The following is a 22,412-nucleotide window of genomic DNA, read 5'->3' on the forward strand; positions in this document are numbered from 1 at the left end:
ATTTAAAAATTATTGTTTATATTAAAATAAAATTTGAATCTAATTTATATATATATAATTGATGAGCAATATTTTGAATCAAAATGAGTCAAACACGAACGAACAAAAGTTTTGTTCGTGTTCGGCTCGTTAACATAGCGATCGAGCCGAACACGAGCTGTTCGCTAACAACAAAATCTAATTCAAATTATTTGGAGCGCGCACATATACTACAAGTTTTACCAAATCCAATTCCACCCATCAAAATCATCTAAAACACAACATAGTATCATTTAAAGCATACACAATTTGAAATTCAAATTATTTTCTGAAAAATTTTATAGGTTCCATTGCTTCTTTAAAACTCTTGAAATCATGCACATGATGAACTTGGAAGCAAAATAAATCTTGAACATGAATGCTGACAAAAGAATTCAAGGCCCATTTGAGACAATTTTTTCAGTGTTCTGTTACAAATAGCCACAACTGCATTTGAGTGAATACTTTCGTGCTATTTTCCAAAAATTTATGTGGACAAAATAATTTACATAATAAAATTTGTTAATATTCAATAGCCTTGAAAAAAACTGCAGTCCGACTTGCTTAAAAATAAATATTTACCCCCATCAACTTTCAAAAAATATATATATTTATATCATAACAACTTTACAGCTATCCTCACAAAAAATTACAAAATGAAGCCTAGATGCACAAAAAATAAGCAAACATACCTTCATACCCTTCATCGAATGCAGCTTTCATAACTGATCCGTAGGCTAGCAGCAGCATAATACCTTATGAACCCATAAAAAATGGCTCAAATATGCTTTTTTTTTCAAACATGAAATTACCTATAAGAATTTTAGGTAATTCTAGTGTGGCCAACCTTAAAAAGTTAATCCCCAGGCAGGACAAACACAGCTAAGGATGAATTTTAGCATTTCTATGGTCAACCTTTAACATTCAATGACTTCAAAGAAATCATGACTTTCCAAGTTCTCTCCTAATATCTTAACAGCAGGTCAATTTTAGTATTAACCTCCACCACCCATTCTTATTACTTCTCCATATCAAAGTCTTTAAATTTCATGCGCTCGGTCAATTTTGCTTCTAACCTGCTAAACTTTCACCCACAAATCACAAGAATTAGTCTAAAAACTATGCCTTACAGCACACGTGACACCTAATTCTCACCTATTTATAAGAGAACTTAACACATCAATACTGACAAAAGCCTGTCACATGAACTCTGAATTCTAAAATATAATTGCAAGCTATTTTTAAGATATACAGTTTGGAGAGACTTCATATGACAGGAATTTAATTTTTGCTGACAACTTAAGACATGTTCATATATATTTGATCTTTACTCAATATACCCAATTAAATGAATAGTAAAAAGAATTCCATACGTTCGCTAAAATCATCATCTAGGCTGAAAATTGTTCAAGCACAATGTTATTAATGACATAAAGTAAAGGACAAGCAAGGTCTACAATGATATTAACCAAAATCAAGATTATAACATTTACATAAAAGCAATGTATGTAAATATATGTGCTGATACCCAAACAGAGCATCAAGGTCTTGAAGCCTGCCACTTGATCCAAGAATCCCAACCCTTCAATGCAATCAGAACACACTATGAATGCTGGTCATGATTGAAGCCTGCTGCTCCAACCTCCCACAAAAAACCCTTTTGTTTCTTCGAAAAAATAGAGAGAGAGGGTCGGTTAGATTGTTTTAGGGATTCCATTATGATGACCTCTTCTGAATCATTCTTGCTTGCATCCTATACTTTATGTACAGAGTCGAGCAGCTCGCTGATGCCCGCTGAAACTTAACCGAATCCAAATCCCTCACTCCCTTCATGAATGGCCAATAGCAACCTCTCCTGTAGCTGTTCTTTGGCAGAATACTCAGGCAAATCGAGCTGATTGAAGCTGTATAAAAATTTAAAGAAAACGAAACTGGTTCATTTACCGGTGCTTAATTAATAACATGAAAACTCATAATTACGTGAAGCCCCTAAAAAAAACAAAAAAGCTGAATTGGAAAAATAATTAGTCGAGGGCCACCAAAATGTGAAAACCTTGGAAGATCATCTAAAGGAGTGGACCTACCGGATGATAAATTTTCTCATATATGCTACCATAAACTATATTTTAATAATCAGGATAATATATGCATGCATTATTTAAATGAGAGGAATGACAGAGTTGAAGAAATAAAAGATGCGTACCATGTGTGTGCTGAAGGCAGGTGATTAGTGCTGCCATAGGCCTTGTGGATTTGAAATCTCTGAGGACCCGATATGCCTTGTAATGCACTAAATCCTTCCAAAGGAACCTGCTTACAAAGCACCAAAAATTACCATGAACCGAAAAAATGCTCCTTCAAGCTTTTATTTACCAAAAAATAATAATAAAAAAAAACTAATTTCAGGTAATTCTAGTGTGGCTAGTGCACAAAAGATCATAAATTTGTTGTGAAAACGTAATTCCAGTAAACACAGTTATATGTTAGGATCACAATCTTTTCTGATCGGATTCTTATTTCATTATGAGATAGGAAAATCAGTGGTACATCCAAGAGGTAAAGGAACATGCAGAACTGCAAAAAGTACCTTCGAGGTGCCAGTCACAAACTGAAGGAATCGTGCTTTGTCCTCCTTGCTGAAAGCCAGAAGCACCTCCCAAAACCATTGAATGATTGGTGATGCATTACTATAACCAGAATATTCTGTATTTGCTCTCAAGTCATCCACTGTAATAGAGTAGAAAACATGGGGAAAATAGAACCATAAGTGTATAATAATTTTATTATCAAATTAAAAGCGCAGGCGCATATATATTTCTAGAAAAACAAAAATCAAAACAAAATGATTCAGACAAGTAAAAGGGATTAACGGAAGCCACTTACAATCAATATCAGGAAGGCCACTAATCAATAACTCCAACTCTTTATCATTAAAGATGGATATTAGATCACGAGATATCAATTCATTAAATCCTTCCAAAAATGCATTTATTTGCGGCCTAATAGCTGTTGTAAGGCGATGTTCCACAACACAGTCAACATACTCACGCTTGTTTTCTTCAGTAACTCTAATATTTCGACCACCAGGAATCAACTCACAGTCGGTAACCTGTGCAAACACACTTTTACTTAGCCAAGTAAAACTAATTTATCATAAATTATGACATTACATAGTACATAAATGTTACAGAAAATATACTGATAAAGTTTGTATTATACTCTGGCTTTTATAGTTCTTTTGTCAAAAAAATAAATAAATAAATAAAAATAAAAAATAAAACACAAAAACAGTCAGATTCAACAATAGAAACATAAATTGTAGATGCAACCTCATAACAACTAGCTTTTAGTCCCAGACATAGTCATTAATCAACAGCATCACATACCTCTGCCCTCTCATATAATATCAGCTTCTCTTCATCAGCGTCCATGGTAAAAGTGAGATCCAAAACATCACTTATATCATTCTACAAGAGTAAAAAACTTGATAAATTATTGGGGCATTAATAAAATGCAAACGCAACAGCAGTAAGGTAAAAAAAATAAGAAATGAATAGGGCAGCAGCAATATGTTTAAAAATAAATCATGTGAATATAAGAAATAGCAGACCTCCAGCATCCACTTCAAATTTTTGTAATAACCAGGATCTATAGCTTCAATATCATGATAGGTGACTTTCACCCCCAGCATGTGTTTGTAGAAAGATCGAGTGAAATGGACATCTAAAAGTTGACCATCAAACAAAGCCTTACCAACCTACAGAATGATAAGAATGTCAGAAAACCCACTGAAAAGCGTTTACAGCAGAAGTAAAAAAAGAAGAAATGTACGCACCACTCGACCAACAAACTTGAAGTAAGAGAGATGCTCTGTTTGATAAACAGAGTTGGGATTTGGCTGGAAGGTTGAGTCATTACCCACAGTTGTGAAAAGCAAGGCATTTTTGTCAAAAATAACACGGGACAAAAGTTGATACCATTCCCTTGTTAGGCCTCCAGCATCAATACCCTCCTCCCCCTGGAAATGAACAGTGAGCCTGCTTTTCAAATCCTGAGGCGGTCGCATCCGTAGCTGATTATAAGAATCTTCAAGAATGTAGGCTCTTCTGACTGAAACTCTCACCGAAGGATGATGATGATCATGTTGGTGCTTAATTTTTGAACGAAAGTGAGCTCTTTTGTTGTCAAAGTCAATAAAGCGAGGTACTTTCAGCATGAGAGAAAATGACTTCTCAAGTAGTCCAGGATTTTGGCGAATAAAGGAATTCAACAACTTCCTATGCTTCTCAGAGAACTTAACAAAAGCATTCAACTTTTCATCAACTTTCAGGGAAAACCCACTTGCTTTTTGACCACTGGTAGAAGCATCATCTAGGTCAGAGTTTGTCACAGCTGCAAAATCTTGATTTACATCCGATTGCCCAGGATGCAGCTTTTCGCATGTAACAAAGAAAGACTCAATATAGGGCAAAATGTTCTGAGTACCGGCTGGAAGCGGAGATGATGAGCCCGCATTTGTCAATGCAGAGTTTCCCGCAATTACATCCACATCCGCAGTGGATTCAGATGAAGTCTCGAGTTTGCTAATACAGCTGCTGAGTTCCAACCATAGAGATTCCAATGATGCATTTATATCTAACACCTGTGAAAGAGCATTTGCATATTCTTTTTCAGATAGGAGCTGGGGATCCTTCTTGTCATGCAATGCAGAAACTAAAGAGCTCAATGCCTGCAAAACCCTTAAGATGGCAGTCCCACTGGAGGATGAGGAGGCAAGAAGTGCCTTCTCAGCATCTCCATAAAGATGCAGCTCATTCATTCCAGATGAAACCAAGTTATGCATTGACTTTGCTAGCTCCACTATAAACAGATGACAAAAAGTTGGAACAACTGCAACTAGCCTTTTCAAAACCTCAGCCACAAGAACATATGCATTATCTGACAGCCTAAGAATAAATTAAAAATCGGTAAGATATAGTTTAGTTAAAAAAAATATCAGTATAAAAAAAAAGTATTTCACATCTCAATTTCATGGGCCCTATACATCTACTAACAGAAACGCAATATGGATTCAAAGAATTGTAAAGCCTAATTTTAAATTGAAATATCCTAAAATAAAAAATAAAAAACAATTGCTAAATAAAATGCTAAAAGGAATTTATAAAATTGATAAAATCATTACTTGAAATACTAAGCTATCCATAAATTAAAAAATAAACTTTATTCAAGAAAATCTAATCGTAAGAGCATGATAATCGATAAATTATTTAAGGTATCATTTTCTTGGTTGCGATGATAAATACTCCAAAGACTAAGAAACAACTACAAAATTCATTAAACATTACTATTCTTTGCCAGAGCGCATGCATCTAATCCAGAGGAAACATTTAAGTATGCAATCAATAAGCAAAATTGTGTGGCCTAATTTATGCTATAGGAAGAAACACCTTATGCAAACTCAGTTGCAAATCCCCATTCGCAGTAAATTCACCTAATTTATGCTATATGGTGAAAAAGGATCGACACTAGAGAACAATAAATTTGATGGGCATGGACATTGCCTTTCGAAGAGTGCATACAAAGGTTTATCCATATACTAACAAGATACAATTTTCCTTGGACAATAAGCCTAAGAATCTTCAGGATAAGAGTCGAAACAGTTTAATGCTCTGTTTTTGGGAGTGATTCATTTGACAGTCTACAAATGTGACTCACAAACGGCAACAATTGAGACCATTGCAGAATTGATGAAGGTTTTGTCAGACATGCAAAAGAATAACTTGCCATAAGATATATTTGCTAAAAAAATGATTTAATCTAAAGATGGTTGAAGGTAATTTTGAAATGGAATATTGAAATAGCTTCAATGAGATCGTGAACCCATTGATGAATCAAAGAATGGTAAAGCCATCTTTTAAAGTTGAAATATCAAAGAATAGTAAAGTCGCCACTAACAAGCTGCACAATACATAAAAGAATCTATATTCAAGGCAAAATCCAAGTGTAAGAGAACAATTTGAAGGTGGTTCAAAGACGGAACACTGAAAAAACATCAATGAGATAGTGAACCCATTGGTATAGGTAAAGATTAATTTTGATAATAAGGCAAATTAAGTGGCAGCAAACAACACATCCTGATGAAAATCAATGATTCAAGGTATGGTAAAGCCATTCTTTAAGTTGAAAGATCAAAGAGTAGTAAAGACGTCACTATCAGGTTGAACTATCCATTGAATGATCTATATTCAAGGCAAAATCTAATTGTAAGAGAATGATAGTCATCGAGTTCTTTGAGGTATTATTTTATAGGCCAGAATTCATAAATGCTCCATAGATTGAGAAAACCTTCAATATTCAAAAGGTTGCCATGCATTTGGCATAATACTTACATCTAACCCAATAGCCAAGTTTGATGGGATGACCTTTATATCATGGAGGGTGCAATATAGAGAATTATGTACATATCAAGAAGCACTTTCCTTGGACAACCGTCCTGAGACTATGAAGGATGACAAGAGGAATCTCATAGATAGGAAGACCTTGAGAGAGATCCTTTTGACATTGTTGAGGACAGTAAAGAAGCCAGATAATATACAAAGCTCTCATTATGTCAAGGTATATTTTAATGAAAAAATATTGATGTATGAATGGTTGAAGGTGGTTTTGTGGTGGAACATCGAAACAAGCTCAACATGATCATTAATCAATTCATATCAGTGAAGATTAATTTTGATGATGAGATATGTACCATCTATCAATTGGCTTCATTACTGAATAATTAAGAACATATGAGTGCTTTGAACAATTCGATAAGAAATACAAAACAGAGGCTTAATAAAGACTGATATTATTCTGATGGAAGTTCAAAAGAGACTTCGAAGTAATATCAATATCAAATTCAGCTTTAAATGATGAGAATAGGGTATGATTTTTAGAGACATTCCAACAATGGCAATAATAACAGGGGAAAGACAAAGAATGATAAGAAGTTAAAGAAAAGCCAAAACATAGAGTGTTGGAATTGTGGCAAAACCAACCACTTAAAAAGAAAAATTACAGAGAATTGAGGAAGAATGAATATAAGAATAATGACTAGAACAATGCGAACACTGAAGAGATGGATGATGCTTTAAATTTCTCTATTACAAATCCTATTTACTCTTGGCTGTTGGATTTGAAGTGTTTCTTTACATAGCACCACACACCTGAAATTTTGAAAAAGTAAGTTGTTGGGAATCATGAACCTGGCTAATACTGGCCTTTGGCTATCATTAGTGCTAGTGACATGAGTTTGAAATTGGTTAGCAGGTCAATTTGAATGAACTTGATAATAAGACGTGCTTAAGTTGGCACTCAACTTGATTTAAGTTGAGAAACTTTCGAGTAAAGTCATAAAATGCCATTTAATAGTGGTGGTTGATAAGTCACTAAGATGAGGGATGATAAGTCCACAATCAAAACCATAGTGAAATTTCCAACAACCGCAATAGAGCATGAAACTGTATAGAATTCCAGGCAAATAATGAGCACTATCTTCTTTCTATTTTATTTACAAATTGTCATGCAATCAGGTCCATCCTAACCCCCCAATACAATATTCACGAAAAGGAAGAAAAAAAGTTAAATACAGATTAGATCATCAAAGAAAAGGGCATGACTGCACCGCATGGCAGAACGTAAAATCAACTCGATTTGAAATACATATATAACCCCCACTTTTACAGCTAATATTCATCCTGTTAGCAAAGGGACAAAAAGTAGACATAAAATTTAAGGTATTAACGTGACACCACAAACCAGTGTAAAAAAGGAATCAAGACATTGCACAGAGAAAAATAACTATGTCAATCTTCAAACATGCATACCCTTCTCGAGCCAACAAAGAGCACAGAAGCTGGAGTTCCGTCTGTGGAAGACCAAGAAGAACAGCACGTGGATCCTGCTCACTGTTATCAACCTTCGAAGAGCACCCATCCCCAATAGCAGCAGAAGCAGAAGCACTATCAACCTGCACCTTCTGTGTGCTACTCGCTAAACCAGATGGTTGCACAGAAGGTGCATCGTTATTCACATGTATATCTTGCATGGCACCCTCTGAGATCAATGGTTGCTCAGAAGGCCCTGCCGATTGTTTGGGAAGAACAGCATCACCCTCCGCATGGATCATGATGACTTCAAGAAGATTTAAGAGCTAAGAAATTGAAAAAAAAAAATTATTAATTAATTAAGTCGTGTAAACGAAGAAATCCAGCATATACATAATACCCATAAAATAGTACATGCCAGATACCTGCTCAAGATGAGCTACACTCCTCATATATAATGGCTGATTCAACAGCCTAAGCAGCACAACAATGGAAAAGTCTCTCTTCCCAATGATGTCTTCAGGTTTATCTTCTTCCATGATAGCTTTGCCACGATCTTGATTGGATTTGCCGACTTCGGATGCTCTCGGACCTGACACCTCATGATGAAGTAAGAGTTTTGCCACATATTGATGGTTCCGGGCCAAGAATGTCAGAGTTTCTAGAAGACGTCGAGAAACAAGAGGTGGCACCCCTAAATTTACCAAAATAGTGAGATGGCCAATGTAAAACTAGTTGACTCCAAACATAACAATAGATATTATTAAAAATGAATAATCTCCTTTATATAATTAATTAACAATGATAGGTTATGTATGGCAAAATCACAACCAGTTACTTTCGGAATCACATATTTAAAAAAAGCTGAGATTCTAGATGGCATTCTTAAACATTGACATTAGTTTACTATTATGAATCAGTTATAGCAAGAAATTTATCTGCATATACTTATAATAAAAGCACCCAAGAAACCAGAAAGCGATATACGGGTACCATCTGAGAATTGAGGCCGTGAATACATAATATAGCTCTGGCAGCCAAACAGACGAAATGGTGGATCAATGTCATCGGCTGTAAGATTATTTGATCCTCGCAAGTCAAGCATCAGCATATCCATCAGAATTTGCACCAAAGATGTTCTGGTTTTCTGATGGGCACACAGATTTAAGAGAAGCCTCTGAAATTGACCTTTATAGAGGGGCTGTGCAATTTAGATGTGAATTTGTTAGTTAAACAAATATATTTAAAAAGGACAATTTTTTAAAAGGAAAAATATTACCTGAACAACACGAAGTAACCTAACCAAGGCTTTCAGGGCAACTGTGTCCACTAACGGGGCTCCAGCTGCTTCAAGAAGTTTATTAACTGCAGACCTGCGTGAAACAGACTCAACAGCATTCCGTTCCGTGTTCGATCCAACCAGGTCACCACGTCTAGAGGACTCACCACGCCTAGATCTAGACTGCATACCAAGGAGTGCACTACTATGATACCTATGTGCAAACCTCTCACGTAGCATATTGGCTTCGGCAACAAGTGCAGGTGTTAGAGTGGCCAATAGAGTATCAGGAGAGGTCAGAAGCACCTGAAAACAAATGATATTTAGTAAATTTTTGCATCTATCAAAAGATCTCAAAAAGAATATGATTATCATAGAATCTGTAAAAATGAAAATAACAAAAAAAAGCATCAACAACACTTCAAAAATCCCTCTTACGTTAGAGAAAAGATGGAAATTCAGAAATTTAGGCTTACCTCTTCACGTATTTCTGAGGGAAAAGTAGCAATTATTGAAACTGCATCCATTTCCACAGGTTGCCCTTCCAATTCATGAGACTGACTCCGACGTTGTGCACGCTGTTGTGCTAGTACTTCTTCCCGGATATCAGGTGGCAAAGCAGCAAGAAATTCAGGATCAATATCTCCATCTGCTTGAGATTGCTCACCTGATGTCTGACCTACCTGATTCTGCCGTGAAGAAAGTACTTCAGCTCGTAATTCCTCAGGAAGAGCCTCTAAGAATGTAGGATCAATTGATTCTGAATCTACAGTTCTGTTAAGTTGGTTCTCCTCCTGCAAAGCATTTTGATCAGCTTCCTGAGGATGTTGTGGAATCTCACTAACACATTCCAAAGATGCATCTCTGCCAATTACAGGCGCAGTGATCCCTGATGATCTTCTTGCCCTATTGGCTGGCTGCAAATCACCTAAAGGAATCCTCTCAGTTGGTCCTTGACGTTCACCGTCATCATGACCATCCACACTTCCTATTTCCACTTCCAAGCTCCGAAGACTTTCTCCTAAGGTGGCTCCGCTCCCACTGCTCGCTTGGCTCACAGCCTCCACGTCTCGCACAACTGCATCACTGCGCTCATATTGCATATCACTAACTTGTTCATTTGTACCAGATGTTTCTCTTTCTTGGTTTATATCTGTAGCACCAGATCCATCATGAGCATTTCCCGAAAAATCTACCAGTGAAACAGGTGATGAGACTATCATATTGCCGTTATTTCCACTTTCCATTGCAGGTGCTTCTCCTGCGCCAGATTCTGAATTCTCCAACTGATGGGGCACATCCTTTCCTTGAGGTAGAGATAGAGATTCATCCTGAGTTGAAGGTTGATCTGCAGTGGGACGCCTCAACCGGGATATTAGTAACTCCTCTATGCCTTCTGGAACTGAAGGCACACTAGAGTTGCTACGATGATGGTTATCATCCAACCACATGCTGAAACGATGACCGTGCCTTCCACTCCGCAATGTTCGGAAAATAGCATCCATACGTGATGAATTATTATCCTGACGCCTATCTGAGAAAGCCATATCTACAGTATTTTCTGAAGGAAAAAAATAACAATTTCAGGTATATTCCAAAAATTGACTCATTTGATTATATAAATTTGACTTCTAATAATGAAACATTAAAAGTATAAGTTCGCCTTTGAAGATATAAGAGAACTATAAAAATGATCAAAATAAAATCATTTCCTAGTAAAATTAAAGGTTAATAATAATATTTGTGAACACAAGGAAACAACCAATAAACCAACCAGAGTTTCTTCGATGAGCCAATAACGAAGATGGTTCTTCCAACAGTGGGTGTTCTGGGTTAACACTATGGTCATTGGCTCTACCCAAGCGATTAGACGATGATGAAACGAACTCTTGGCGTCTTCCAAGAAGAAGTGTTCCACGAGGAAAACTATTGCCGCCACTGAAAACCTCAATGTGATCAAACACATTCATCCCATTAACACCCTCTTCTAACCTCAGTATAACACCATCATCTTCATCATCCTCCTCTTCTTCCTCCAAAACATCCTCATCAAATTCTTCGTCAATCTCATGGTCATCATGATCAGTGTCAGGATGCATCATCTGGACATCATCTTCCTCCAAATCATTATTCTCATCCTCATCCTCATCTTCATCTTCATCTTCATCGTCCTCAACTTCATCCCCATCATCATCTTCAGACATATCCTCATCCTCATCTTCGTCGCCAACATCATCACCAGCATTGTGTGGCAGTTCAAACGTAATTTCAACAGTTGAAATGCCATTCTCTAAGACCCCACCATCCTCGGAAGTTTCATGCATAAAATCATCCTCTGTTTCACGTGCAAAATTTCCATCCATATCCCGTTCGTGATCCATATCATCAGAGCTTCTAGAAGTATGAACTGAATCAAAAGGCTCCATATGCTCCACAGCTGCTTCACTACGTTCAGGCTGCAAAATAGTTTCTAACGACTGGAATCTATCTCCATCATTATTAGAAGAATCTCCTTGAATTTGATCAGAAGTATGATTCAATGAAGTGCCACCCTTAGAAGAATCATTATCAGCTGAATGAACATATTCTTTCGTCACCAGTTCCAATGCCTTGACAACTCCGGTGACTATTTTTGATGAATCAGGATGATCCAAGTCCAAAACGTCAAGTGTTCTAGTCAGCGAGTGAACCAGACCAACATCAATAAAAGTTAGTGATGCCTCTGCGGAAATATGAGAACCCGTAGGTGACCGTGCAGAAAGAATATCATTAAGCAGATCAACAAAACAATGCATACTTGAATCAGGAGCTTTGCAACCACCAGCAACACTGACAAAGTCATTAAAGACGTTGCTGATCTCACAAAATACTCTTTTACGCCCTTCTGAAGAGCGAACGGAAGAGGCCACCAAAAATTGGCTAGCTCTGGTTGCTAATTTTTGCCTCCAATCTCCATCAGCTTTCTTGTCCTTCTTTTGGATTCCCGGATATGGGAGGAAACTGTGAATGATATGATAAAAGATTCCCCCACCACTATTAAAAGGTAGCCCTTTTAGAGAACTACGGCTGGTACTAAGTTCAGCATCCCTGCGAAGCAGAACATGTATGGATGGCGTGTAAGTCAAAAGTATTTCTGTCAACAACTTCAGGACAAAAACAGCCTTGGCAAGAGAAGCTGAAGCTTCCTCATTAATAGTTTTGCTATCTTCAGACGGAAGTGCGACTGCTTTTCCTTTACCCTTAGCCAAACTAGAATCAATGTCCATTTCTGATGGCGAGGTACCAAGCGAGCCACTGAAAGTATCATCAACTTTTGAAGGAGTAAATGCAATAAGTACATCCAAGAGATGCTCAATCACACTGGTAAAACTGTGGGCCGATTTTTTATGGATCTTGGCATTTTTTGTACTTGAATCTTGCATTTTACTGTGAGCGCAGCTAGGAGCCACTGTGCTCACATCCCCAGAAGTACCCTTAGATTCTGTAACTGTCTGCTTCTCTTTCTCTGCTGCTTTCTCCTTGTCCTTAGATTTCTCTTTCTCACGGTCTTTTAGAAGAACAACATAAGGTCTATCGCCTACCATTTCAATCTGGCAGACAGCCTGAGCAGCTTGCATGAATACAGTAGAATCCCGGGCAATGACAAGGGCCAAAGTCTGAACAAAATTACGAGGCGTCAATCTAGAATTTGAATGTCTATTTGTGGCTGTCGCAAGACAGTGACGGATCTCTAGCTCCATGGCTTGCTGCAGTGTGTGAGGATCTTCAAGAATGTGACGGATAATTGCTGTTGCCACAGTGTTGAACCCTGAAAATAGACTGCTAGTTGGCAAACTAAGCAAAGCATGCAAACCTCCAGATTCAAGAAAATTAACAGCAACAGAATGAACTTTAGTTAGGGTGGCACACAGCTGAAGTGCCACATGCATAGTTTCAGAAGGCAATTGGTGCTTTATACATCTGCATAATATCTCCAGGAGTCTTTTTTTATCATGTTTATCCAAATCTCCAGAAACAAGACCTAAAGAAGAAGAAAAATCTTTTTTTCTGGTTTCATCGATCAAAACAGGAGTTCGTGTTGAAGAGTTGTTCTGCTTCAACTGATCTAATTCAAGGGCCTCTGGAGTCAATTTTGGTTCAACCTGCAGCATTCGATCTATGGAAAGAAAACATGCAGTCACCCACTTTGGCACATGGAGTTTTTGATCACCATACAAACTCCGATCCCAGTCTGAGAGAATATCTAAAGAGATTTTTACCAAACCTGCCTTGGCTGCAACTTCTCGTGCAGCTATATCTTCATGAAGAATCAAGGCAAGTAGATGAAAAAGGGAAGATAATGTTGGGCCACTGGCATGAATAGAGGTGCTAGTGCAACTTTTCACATGATTGATGACAAAATTGAGAACTTTTGACCGGTTTTGACCATCACTTTGGGAACAAATCATAAGAAGCAGATCCCGAACAGCAAATGCTGATGACTCCTTTACCTTTAAAAGTCTCAAACAATTCAACAACAAGTCATCAACATCAGGTAACAGAGTTGCTTCCTCTCCGTTGTCAAGACTATTAGCATCTGTCACTTCAACTTCCTTCGAAGATGAATCTGAACTTCCAAGAGACATGGCTAGAGCCCGGGCAAGCTCAGCATCTTCTTGTGGTTCTTCTGGGTGAGAGAAAAGCCAATCTGTAGCTATTTCAACACTATTAGTTCCTGCTTGTCTGAGAGCCTCTTCAGCCCTGGCACGGGAAAAACCCATTTCTACAATCATTGATATAGTTGATTCATCAGGAGGAGGGCCAGCAGTCCGTGTGCCAGTTCCACTAGCATTTCTAACCTCAATACCAGATATAACATGCTTCATGATAGAGAACACTGCACTAATGAACTCCATATTACATTCAGCAAAATGAGGATGAGTCCAGATGGGAAGCACTGCCTTCAATACTTTTGACTGTAGCACTTTTACAAATGATTCAGCATCCTGTGGATATGGGATACTACCACTTGCCAAAGGTTGATCGAGTAACTGCTTTGTAGAGGAAGACAAAATGAAAGATGATGTCACAAGATGATCCATCAGCACACAGTAGCTTGACAATGGCCCATAAATCCAAGTATTATCAGCTTCTTCCTTATCTAGTTTTATGCTTGCATGATCAGTCTCCATTGGGGAAGCTGGCATCCTATTAAGTGTAAAGGGCAATTGACTAGTTGCTTCAAAAGTTGTTAAGATAGCCTGAAAAACCCCACAGGTATACAGACAAGTAACCATGATAGGATTGCAGGACTCTGGCCTGTCAGTTATTACTCCATCAACAAAGTCGATCACCTTACCCAGATATCGGCATTTGGTAGATATGGAAACATCAGACTCGGAAGGGCTGACATACCCACTGAAATTCAAATGATCCAGCATGATTGAGGTGATTGCAGTGGCAACAGATATGACTGAAGAGGGTAAAACTCCAGGGTTGTTCTCGCGGCGAGATACGAGAAACATTGCTTTTCCCAACTCCATGAATAGAAGGTTCACATGATAAGAAAGTGAACGCATCATATCACGACAGGAAGAATAATAAGACTTTTGCTTCTCATCTTCACTTTTGCCACTGGTACTAGCATCGGTAGAGTTTCCTATAGATGGTTGCATGTTGGAAGTAAATCGTGAAGCAAAGTGGCTTTCTGAACCAATTCTTCGTGAGCCACCAGCAGCACGCCCAAGATCCCTATATATGCTTATAAGATCAGAGAATTGAGATTCAATATTCCAACCAGAAACTCTCCTCCTTAATAATGGATCTAAATACTGCCTGAAGGAATTAAACCTTTGTTCATCCGCTTCATTCGTGCTTGAATCTGTCCTCTGCACATCATTTAAAGAAGAAGAGCTTTCAAACTCGTTATCAAAATTTGAATCTTCAAGCAATGCAATCTGCCAAAGAACTTCTCTGTGGAGCTTCCCAATATCTTCCAAGACATCCTTGTTTGAATCTCCAAATTCCGTAAGCAAAGTACTTATCCACCGGTTATCTTTAGAAGCAGCTAGGAACAATAGAAATTCAACAACAAATAGAGAGGAAGAAATCTCGCTGTCAGCAGCAGTTTCTCGAGACAATAAGCATGAGCCAGCCATGCATTTAAATCCGCTTAAAGCTCTCTTAAGATGTTCCCTAAGAGAGGAACAAAAGGCTTGTGCCAGAGGAATTGAATGATGCTGAGTGAAACCCTTAAAAACAACAGTGCTGTGCAATGCAATAGGCATGCCTTCAGGTGACTGTGTAATGCTTGGCCGCAGTAGAAGTTTTAGAAGAGCTTCGATCCCTCCCTTCTCCACAAATAAACGACATGTTTCAGAGTTCTCCATGGTCCTATGAACAAGTACCATCACATGAAAAATAGATAGCTGACCGAACTGCTCATCACTGACACCATCAACAGCAAAATCCATTGCACTGACCAAATCATGACCTTCATTTGTTTTTTCTTCAGAATCTGTTTCCATTGGTGTATTCTCATCTGTCACCTCAGAAGGATCAGCACATTTATCTTCACCTAAAGAAGCAAGTTTCGTAATGACTTCAATTATAATTTCAACACCAGTACTTCTAAGTGATGATACATGCCGTAACAACTCCTCCACGGCATTTGCTAAAAGAACAACACCTTCATTCATAGCTACTAAATATTTCCTGCTTGTAAATGTATCCACCAGAAACCGCAAAGCAGTTGTTTCTTTGACTGCTTCAAGTCCTTTATTGTTAAGACAAATGGCACCAAGTCCACTGGGAACACAAACAAGTGCTTTGGAAGTAGGCAAGATCCCGGAAACCACCGATGACAAGAAAGAATCAGGAAGACCAGCTTCATCCAGAATATGGAAGCATGTAGGATCCTTGTGTATGATTTCACTCATAACTGTAACAGCCGAAAAATATATGTCACCTCCAAATTTGTTCACATGGCGAAATATTAGCGATAAGGAAACAGGCAAAGGATTATTATTGGCATTATGGGATCTTGCAGGATTTCCTTGAGAGTAAGTAGCAGAACCCAATGCTTTAAGTAACATTTTAATAAGCCTCTTTTGAGAGTACAAGTAATCATCATCATGTCTAAAAGAATCACCAATAACCATAGCACTGCTACTCTCATCAACCGTACCAATAATTTTATCTACTTCAATTCGCAACCTCTCAGACAATAGTTCTACACCACCATTATCTTTAAATATTGATACCGCAGTGCTACTATACTCCATCAACTTTTGAAGCGTCTTCACTGCCGAACTCACAAGATGCATATGGGCAGGATCACTATCTGTTACAAGTGGTAGGAGTGGCGGAACCATTCCAGATACTCTAAGGGCACTGCTTGAACTTGAAGAAGATAACACGTGAAGTAGAAAAAACTGCAAGAGAGCATCAACAAATAATGGAGATGATGGATCACTAAGATTACTGAGTGAAGCAATGGCTTTCTGAAGTACGCTCAGCAGAACCATACGATTTCCTCCAGCAGATATAATGCTTGAACCACTCAATATCCTGGCTCTTTCATGAGACGATGCATATGCTGCAAGCTGTGCACCCAAGGCAAGCATGGCAAGTGCTCTTATGGTTGCTGGAATAGACTCTTCAGACCGAACAAGTCGGATCAACTCATTCGTATATTCAGGTTCATTTGCAAAAAAAGAGACAAGTTCATCATGGGCATCATTGGACTGCACTAAGACAATGAAAGCAAGAATACAGATCCTGCTAAATAGTCTACACATTCTAGGTGAGCGGAATGCCCGTGCATATCTGATCCTTGTCAGCAATGAGAACCGATGTTCAGGAGGCACATTGAACTGTTCAATGCAGTCCTTCAATATCACTAGATCGTCCTCCTTCTGCATATGCAAATCGGGAAGGTTTATTACATGGAGTTTAGACATGTTGCTCTTCTCACTTGTCAATGCCGCATTTAGGGGAACAGATGTGCTAAATTCAAAATGTAGGGTTGAACCCAGTCGACACTGTGTTGCATCACGTTCGTTTTCCACATCTGATGGAAACAAGCTTAAGCCCTCTTGCTGGTTTCCTTCATTTGCCACGATGCATGAATATAAACCCAAGCCTTCCTCTTTGCTGCCCCATCCTTGGGCCATAGAGAGAAGATGGCTGTTCAAAGAGCCACAGCTGATCAACTTCCCACTACCATGTAGCTTGGAAAGGTTTATCTTCACCAACGCGGAAAGAGTTTCAAGCGTGGCTATGATGATGTCTGGATCAGTCGATGCAAGTAGAAGATTGAAATGCTGTGGAAAATTATAAATGCATGAATTAATAGCAAATGGATTCAATTATATCAATTGTTGCAATGAACTTCGTACAAAGCTAGCGTGAAAAGAAGAAAAAACATCTTAGGGTTATTAAAATAATAATAATAATAATAAAGAAGTTAGGTCGAGCACACCTCTAAACCACTAAATGAGCTCTTGTTGTGGCAATTCTCCAAAATTATCTGCATGACTCTCAAGATTTGTAAAACAGATTGTTTGGGAAAGGGGTCTTCATCAAAGCTAACGTCAGAAAGAAGAAGATCCTTCCTAGAAGAAATGTATGTCTTGAAATAAGTATCAAAATGAATAAAAAGTGGTCTCCAATGATGAAAGTTTCCCTGAAAACAAGTCAAGAAACTAATAGCATGAGCGACTGCCAACAAATAAAAATTACAATTATTTTCATGATAATATTTGCGACCTTATTGTACTCCCACCGAAAGCCTGAAAGGGGTATGGCTATATCATGTAATGGACTTTTAATCACTCGATCAATGAATGCTTTGACTTTTGCTGGCTGCAATCACCCAATTTATTATTACATAAAAAAATGAGCTATATAAAACTGTCAGCGGAATCGAGCAGCAGCAAGCCATAAAGAAGAGAAAAATTAAATATAAATCATGATAATGTACAGCACGATCCAATTGAAATACAAAGCTGGTACAAACCCCTCTTTCTTTTTGGTCATCAAGGACAATACAAACACAAAGATATTGTTGGCTATTTTGAATGCATGAGCACAGTACTCTTTATTTGTTAAATATAAAGAAGTGTTACAATGTTCGTCGGGAACAACTTATTATTGGCATGAGTAGTCCCAAAAATACGGCATATTTAAATTCAAAAACGTACAACCTGCCACTTTACCTGGTTCATATTCCATCATTCGTCCTTCTGAATGACTGCAACAGTTATAGAATAATGATTCTGCACAAGTTAGCTAAACGGTTTGTACATAAGTTAAATCACATTTGCTAACATGACAGGTCACAAACCAATATCTCACCACAAATTCTGTATAACGAGGAGTCTTGGACAAAGATTACATCCCAAAAATAAAGAGCGGATGACTTTCATTTTTATATTCTGTGGTAATATGCTAGTCTTTGCCAAATTTGCAAATATGTTAATGAGTTCTCTTTTCACGGATTACTAAGTCGAAAATAACCTAGGATTTAATAATGGTTTTAGACATGAATAAGAATATGAAATTCGGTTTTAGGAATATGTTTGTGTTTACAAACTTACTTCAATAGGGTTACTGATTAAGGCGGGAAATTCGCATGCATAAAAAACACTTAATCGCAAACAACAATCAAACATTTTTCACTAGATATGAACAGAGAAGAATGGTTAACATGATACCAACATGATCAACTTAGAAGATTTGAAATTGATGATACAATGTATCATAGAGTGTGTTTGTCTCTGTTGTTCTAATCATTATCTGCAAGCAACCGTGCTGCCAACCTATGTTTCTGTGCAAATCAAAGGCAGCTAGCAAAAGTTATATAAGAGAACCTTGGACCTATTAGGGGGCTTCTCTACTTAGTAATTCGATACAATTTATCAACAGTTTGATTTCTCCAAATGGTCTGGATAGCATCTGCAAATAATCATGTCTACTAATGTTTTTCAAGAAATCCCTGGGCTTCAACATTTGAAAGAGACTATTTATTCCTAATATTTATAGATTACACCGTATGAACTACTAATTAACTTATTCAGCTTCTCCTTGGGTCTAACTAGTATTACTAATCTTACTATAATTAATTAAAACCTAAATAAATATGAATTAGGTCAAATTAATAGGTCATTGTTATAAATCATCAGCTAAAATTGATATAAATGATTAGCACTACGAAATAGCTAACATTTAAAAAAACTATGAACGATGGCATCACTATAACAAACAAAAATAGTAATAAATATAAGCTTCCTACCAATAATAAACAGATATTGGCTTCAGACAAAAGCTGAATAATTTAGAACTTTTAAATATAACACACAACTATTAAATAAATAGCATCTACACAAAAAGGCCAAAAGTTCTAGTAGTGGAGCGAAGAACTAATTATCCGCATAAAATAACAGCAAATAATAAACTTATAAATCTTCTGGTATGCATAGAAAACTACAAAATAGTAATTAAATTAGTCAGAAAAAATAAAATTTATCAATTAGCCAATATAAGCCCAAGGTATTGTCCCCATCTCACAAAGGAGAGGTGATGGTTTAAATCCAAGCTGTTTGGTATCAAAGGTAAAAAAGTCACATCAATTTGAAGCGTCCAACACTGCGTTGGGTATTTCCATGTGCTGTATTTTGGTTCTGCACTTTTCGTAAAACATTCTTTAAGGAAAAAAAACTAAACATAAAACACAATGTGTTCAATAAAATACATGGAAGGAATTTTCTTGAATTACAACATGTAAACCCTAAGAATGGGCTTGTTTGAGTGAAGGCAAGGAAACACTAGCAGGCCAAGCTCAACACGAACTTGCAACTAGGTCTCAAGAGGACCCATCAAGAAAGTTTAAGACAAACTCGCCAATCAAGCTCAAGAAACTCGCACGCAAGAATAAAGGCGAACTCATTGGCCTACTATAGGGATACACTACTAAATCATGAAAAAATCACCAAATGTTACCTAGGGACTAGAAAACCAACTCATCTCAGGTGATTGCTCAGGTCCAAAGAGATACTTGGAAATAACATCAAAAAAGCTAGCGACTTCTCCAAGTTTGATAATTACCTTTAAATCCGAGTTTGATTCCAAGCCATTAGGCTATGCACCTCTTGTATTCTACTTTGTACTTTTTACATGTATAGCACATTCTATAGTCATTCCTATAATTCTCAAACCTAAATCTTTGTCTATAAAAAGGGAAACTCAAGGAGAGCCAAGAGCTTCATTTTTATGCAATTATAGCCTCCCTACTTTATTGTATCCCTATTTCTTAAGCTTACAGTACATTTTCTCGAACTTCTCTATGCTTTTTCTACCTGCACTTCTCTTAATCACCACCACTTTTTCTCCGAGTAATTAAAATCCAGGCATAACCCACTGACAAAAAAAAAATTCAACACAACTCCTTTTTAAAAAACCGCTCAAGGCGCTTGCCTTGAGCACTCCTTACAAATGAAGTGCCCAATAAGTACCCCCAGGATCATGATTCTTTTAGCCTAAGTCTTACGCCTTTTTTCATTCAAAGCACATGCCTTGAGGTTAAATGCCTCAAAGAAATATAAATAAACCAAATGTTCGACAAGTTAGTCATGAATCAGCTCGATTAAAACTCGTTCAAGATTATTCCATTAACTAATCGAACAAGTATGAACAAATAAATGAATATTCGATTGTTAAACCAACAAGTTTAAACAACTTGTTGCTCAATTCATTATGATCATGAAAATCATTTAAAACTCAGGAACAAACCTATTAAGAAGCTTCTATAAAACTTGACCTAAAGCTTGTTAAGAAGTTCAATTAACTAATTACATATATATAGTGATTCACATAGTTTATTTGGTACCACATCATAGGTAGTGTTAACATTGTAATGTTTAAAAGAAAAAAGAAGAGCTCGAAAGATGAAGCTTGTAGATAATTTAATCGGTGGGGATGTTTGTTGATTAACTTGATATATTTATCAATTTCCATCACATATGCTATTTTTAAAATATTTTTAAAATATTTTTTAAAAATTAAGTTAAAATATTATATTAATCTCAACCAACTCAGATGATTAAGTTTTGATAAAGCTCATTTAAACTTATAAACAAGCTACTCATTTAGGCTCGATGATGACAAAATGAACCAAACTTGAGCAAGCTTAAATTTAAACAAGCTTAGCTAAAACACTATTAGCTTGAATCATGCTCAAATAAAGCTTAAACATTCTTCCGATAAACATGTTTGTGCTCAAACAACCTTAAGCTCAACTTTGCTAAGTCTTTTTTGCAATTGAGATTAAAAGTGCATGAGATGACTGCTTCAAACTAACATCTCCGTAAAAAAAAGAAATACTTTTAGTTTACACATAAGAGGATTTAAGTTTAAAGTTTAGATCAATTTATTCTTCTTTATTTTTCAATTTTATTTTTTATTTTTTTAATTAATTTTCAGATTATTTTTTAAATTGGTTCAATTTAATTTTCTTGTAAGTTATTTTTTATTTTATTTTCAAACATTTTTCTTTTTAACAAATTTTATTTTAATTTTTCTTAACTTTTCTTTTTAATTTAAATACTTGTTCATTTGCATTTTTAACTAATTTTATTATATTTTTTTTTTTTTTGTTTTAATTAGTTAGTTTAGCTTTCTTTTAAAGTTTATAATATATTTTTTTTTTTGTTTTAATTAGTTAGTTTAGCTTTCTTTTAAAGTTTATATTTTTAAATTTTTAACTATTATTGGAATTATTATGAATTTCTTTAATGTTATGAGCTTTTTTTTATTTTTTAGTTTGAGGTTTATGCTTTAATCTACCTTGAGGCAACACTTCACCTCAATGAGGCAAATTTCAATAGCGGTCTAGAATTTGGTCTTCAATAACAAGGATCAAGCAGATGTTATTAAACATGTAAGAAATTTGGTGCCACCATAAGCAATTGCTCAAATGAAGCAAGAGGTTGAAAAGGAAGTAATTATTTCAATTATAAGTAATATTTTTAAAGAGAAGCAATGACAATGATTGCAATTGTATTAAACTATATTAGATAGAATAACTTTTCAAATTTTGCAGTTTTAATTTCCAAAATCATGATGATTAAATTTCTTTAACAATGTAGCCAAAGGTATGACAAACTACTTAAATTCGTTGTACAAATATTCTATAATAATCTATACTTTACTACATCGATTTTGAGTTCTATTTGGGCACCTTTTGCATAGCACTGATTTCTAGGCAATTGCCA

General features: G+C 36.5%; 1 protein-coding gene across 1 annotated transcript in view; it reads right to left on the reverse strand.

Moving 5' to 3' along the window:
* Nucleotides 1-1,367: 1,367 nt before the first annotated feature.
* The window catches only part of LOC110018739 (E3 ubiquitin-protein ligase UPL2-like), a 67,519-nt gene continuing 46,474 nt past the window's right edge, over nucleotides 1,368-22,412 (reverse strand). Inside the window, exons 3-17 of the mRNA XM_020716153.1 lie at nucleotides 17,911-18,006; nucleotides 17,624-17,827; nucleotides 10,937-17,465; nucleotides 9,639-10,723; nucleotides 9,163-9,468; nucleotides 8,877-9,084; nucleotides 8,309-8,577; nucleotides 7,884-8,209; nucleotides 3,854-4,964; nucleotides 3,629-3,775; nucleotides 3,405-3,485; nucleotides 2,902-3,127; nucleotides 2,606-2,745; nucleotides 2,222-2,328; nucleotides 1,368-1,922 (exon numbers count right to left, since the gene is read on the reverse strand). Of these exons, the coding sequence (XP_020571812.1) occupies nucleotides 1,820-1,922; nucleotides 2,222-2,328; nucleotides 2,606-2,745; nucleotides 2,902-3,127; nucleotides 3,405-3,485; nucleotides 3,629-3,775; nucleotides 3,854-4,964; nucleotides 7,884-8,209; nucleotides 8,309-8,577; nucleotides 8,877-9,084; nucleotides 9,163-9,468; nucleotides 9,639-10,723; nucleotides 10,937-17,465; nucleotides 17,624-17,827; nucleotides 17,911-18,006 (10,938 nt within the window). The 3' untranslated portion in view covers nucleotides 1,368-1,819. The remainder of the gene's footprint in view (nucleotides 1,923-2,221; nucleotides 2,329-2,605; nucleotides 2,746-2,901; nucleotides 3,128-3,404; nucleotides 3,486-3,628; nucleotides 3,776-3,853; nucleotides 4,965-7,883; nucleotides 8,210-8,308; nucleotides 8,578-8,876; nucleotides 9,085-9,162; nucleotides 9,469-9,638; nucleotides 10,724-10,936; nucleotides 17,466-17,623; nucleotides 17,828-17,910; nucleotides 18,007-22,412) is intronic.

The sequence above is a fragment of the Phalaenopsis equestris genome, unplaced genomic scaffold (assembly GCF_001263595.1).
Source record: "Phalaenopsis equestris unplaced genomic scaffold, ASM126359v1 Scaffold000036, whole genome shotgun sequence".
In the NCBI taxonomy this organism is placed as follows: domain Eukaryota; kingdom Viridiplantae; phylum Streptophyta; class Magnoliopsida; order Asparagales; family Orchidaceae; genus Phalaenopsis; species Phalaenopsis equestris.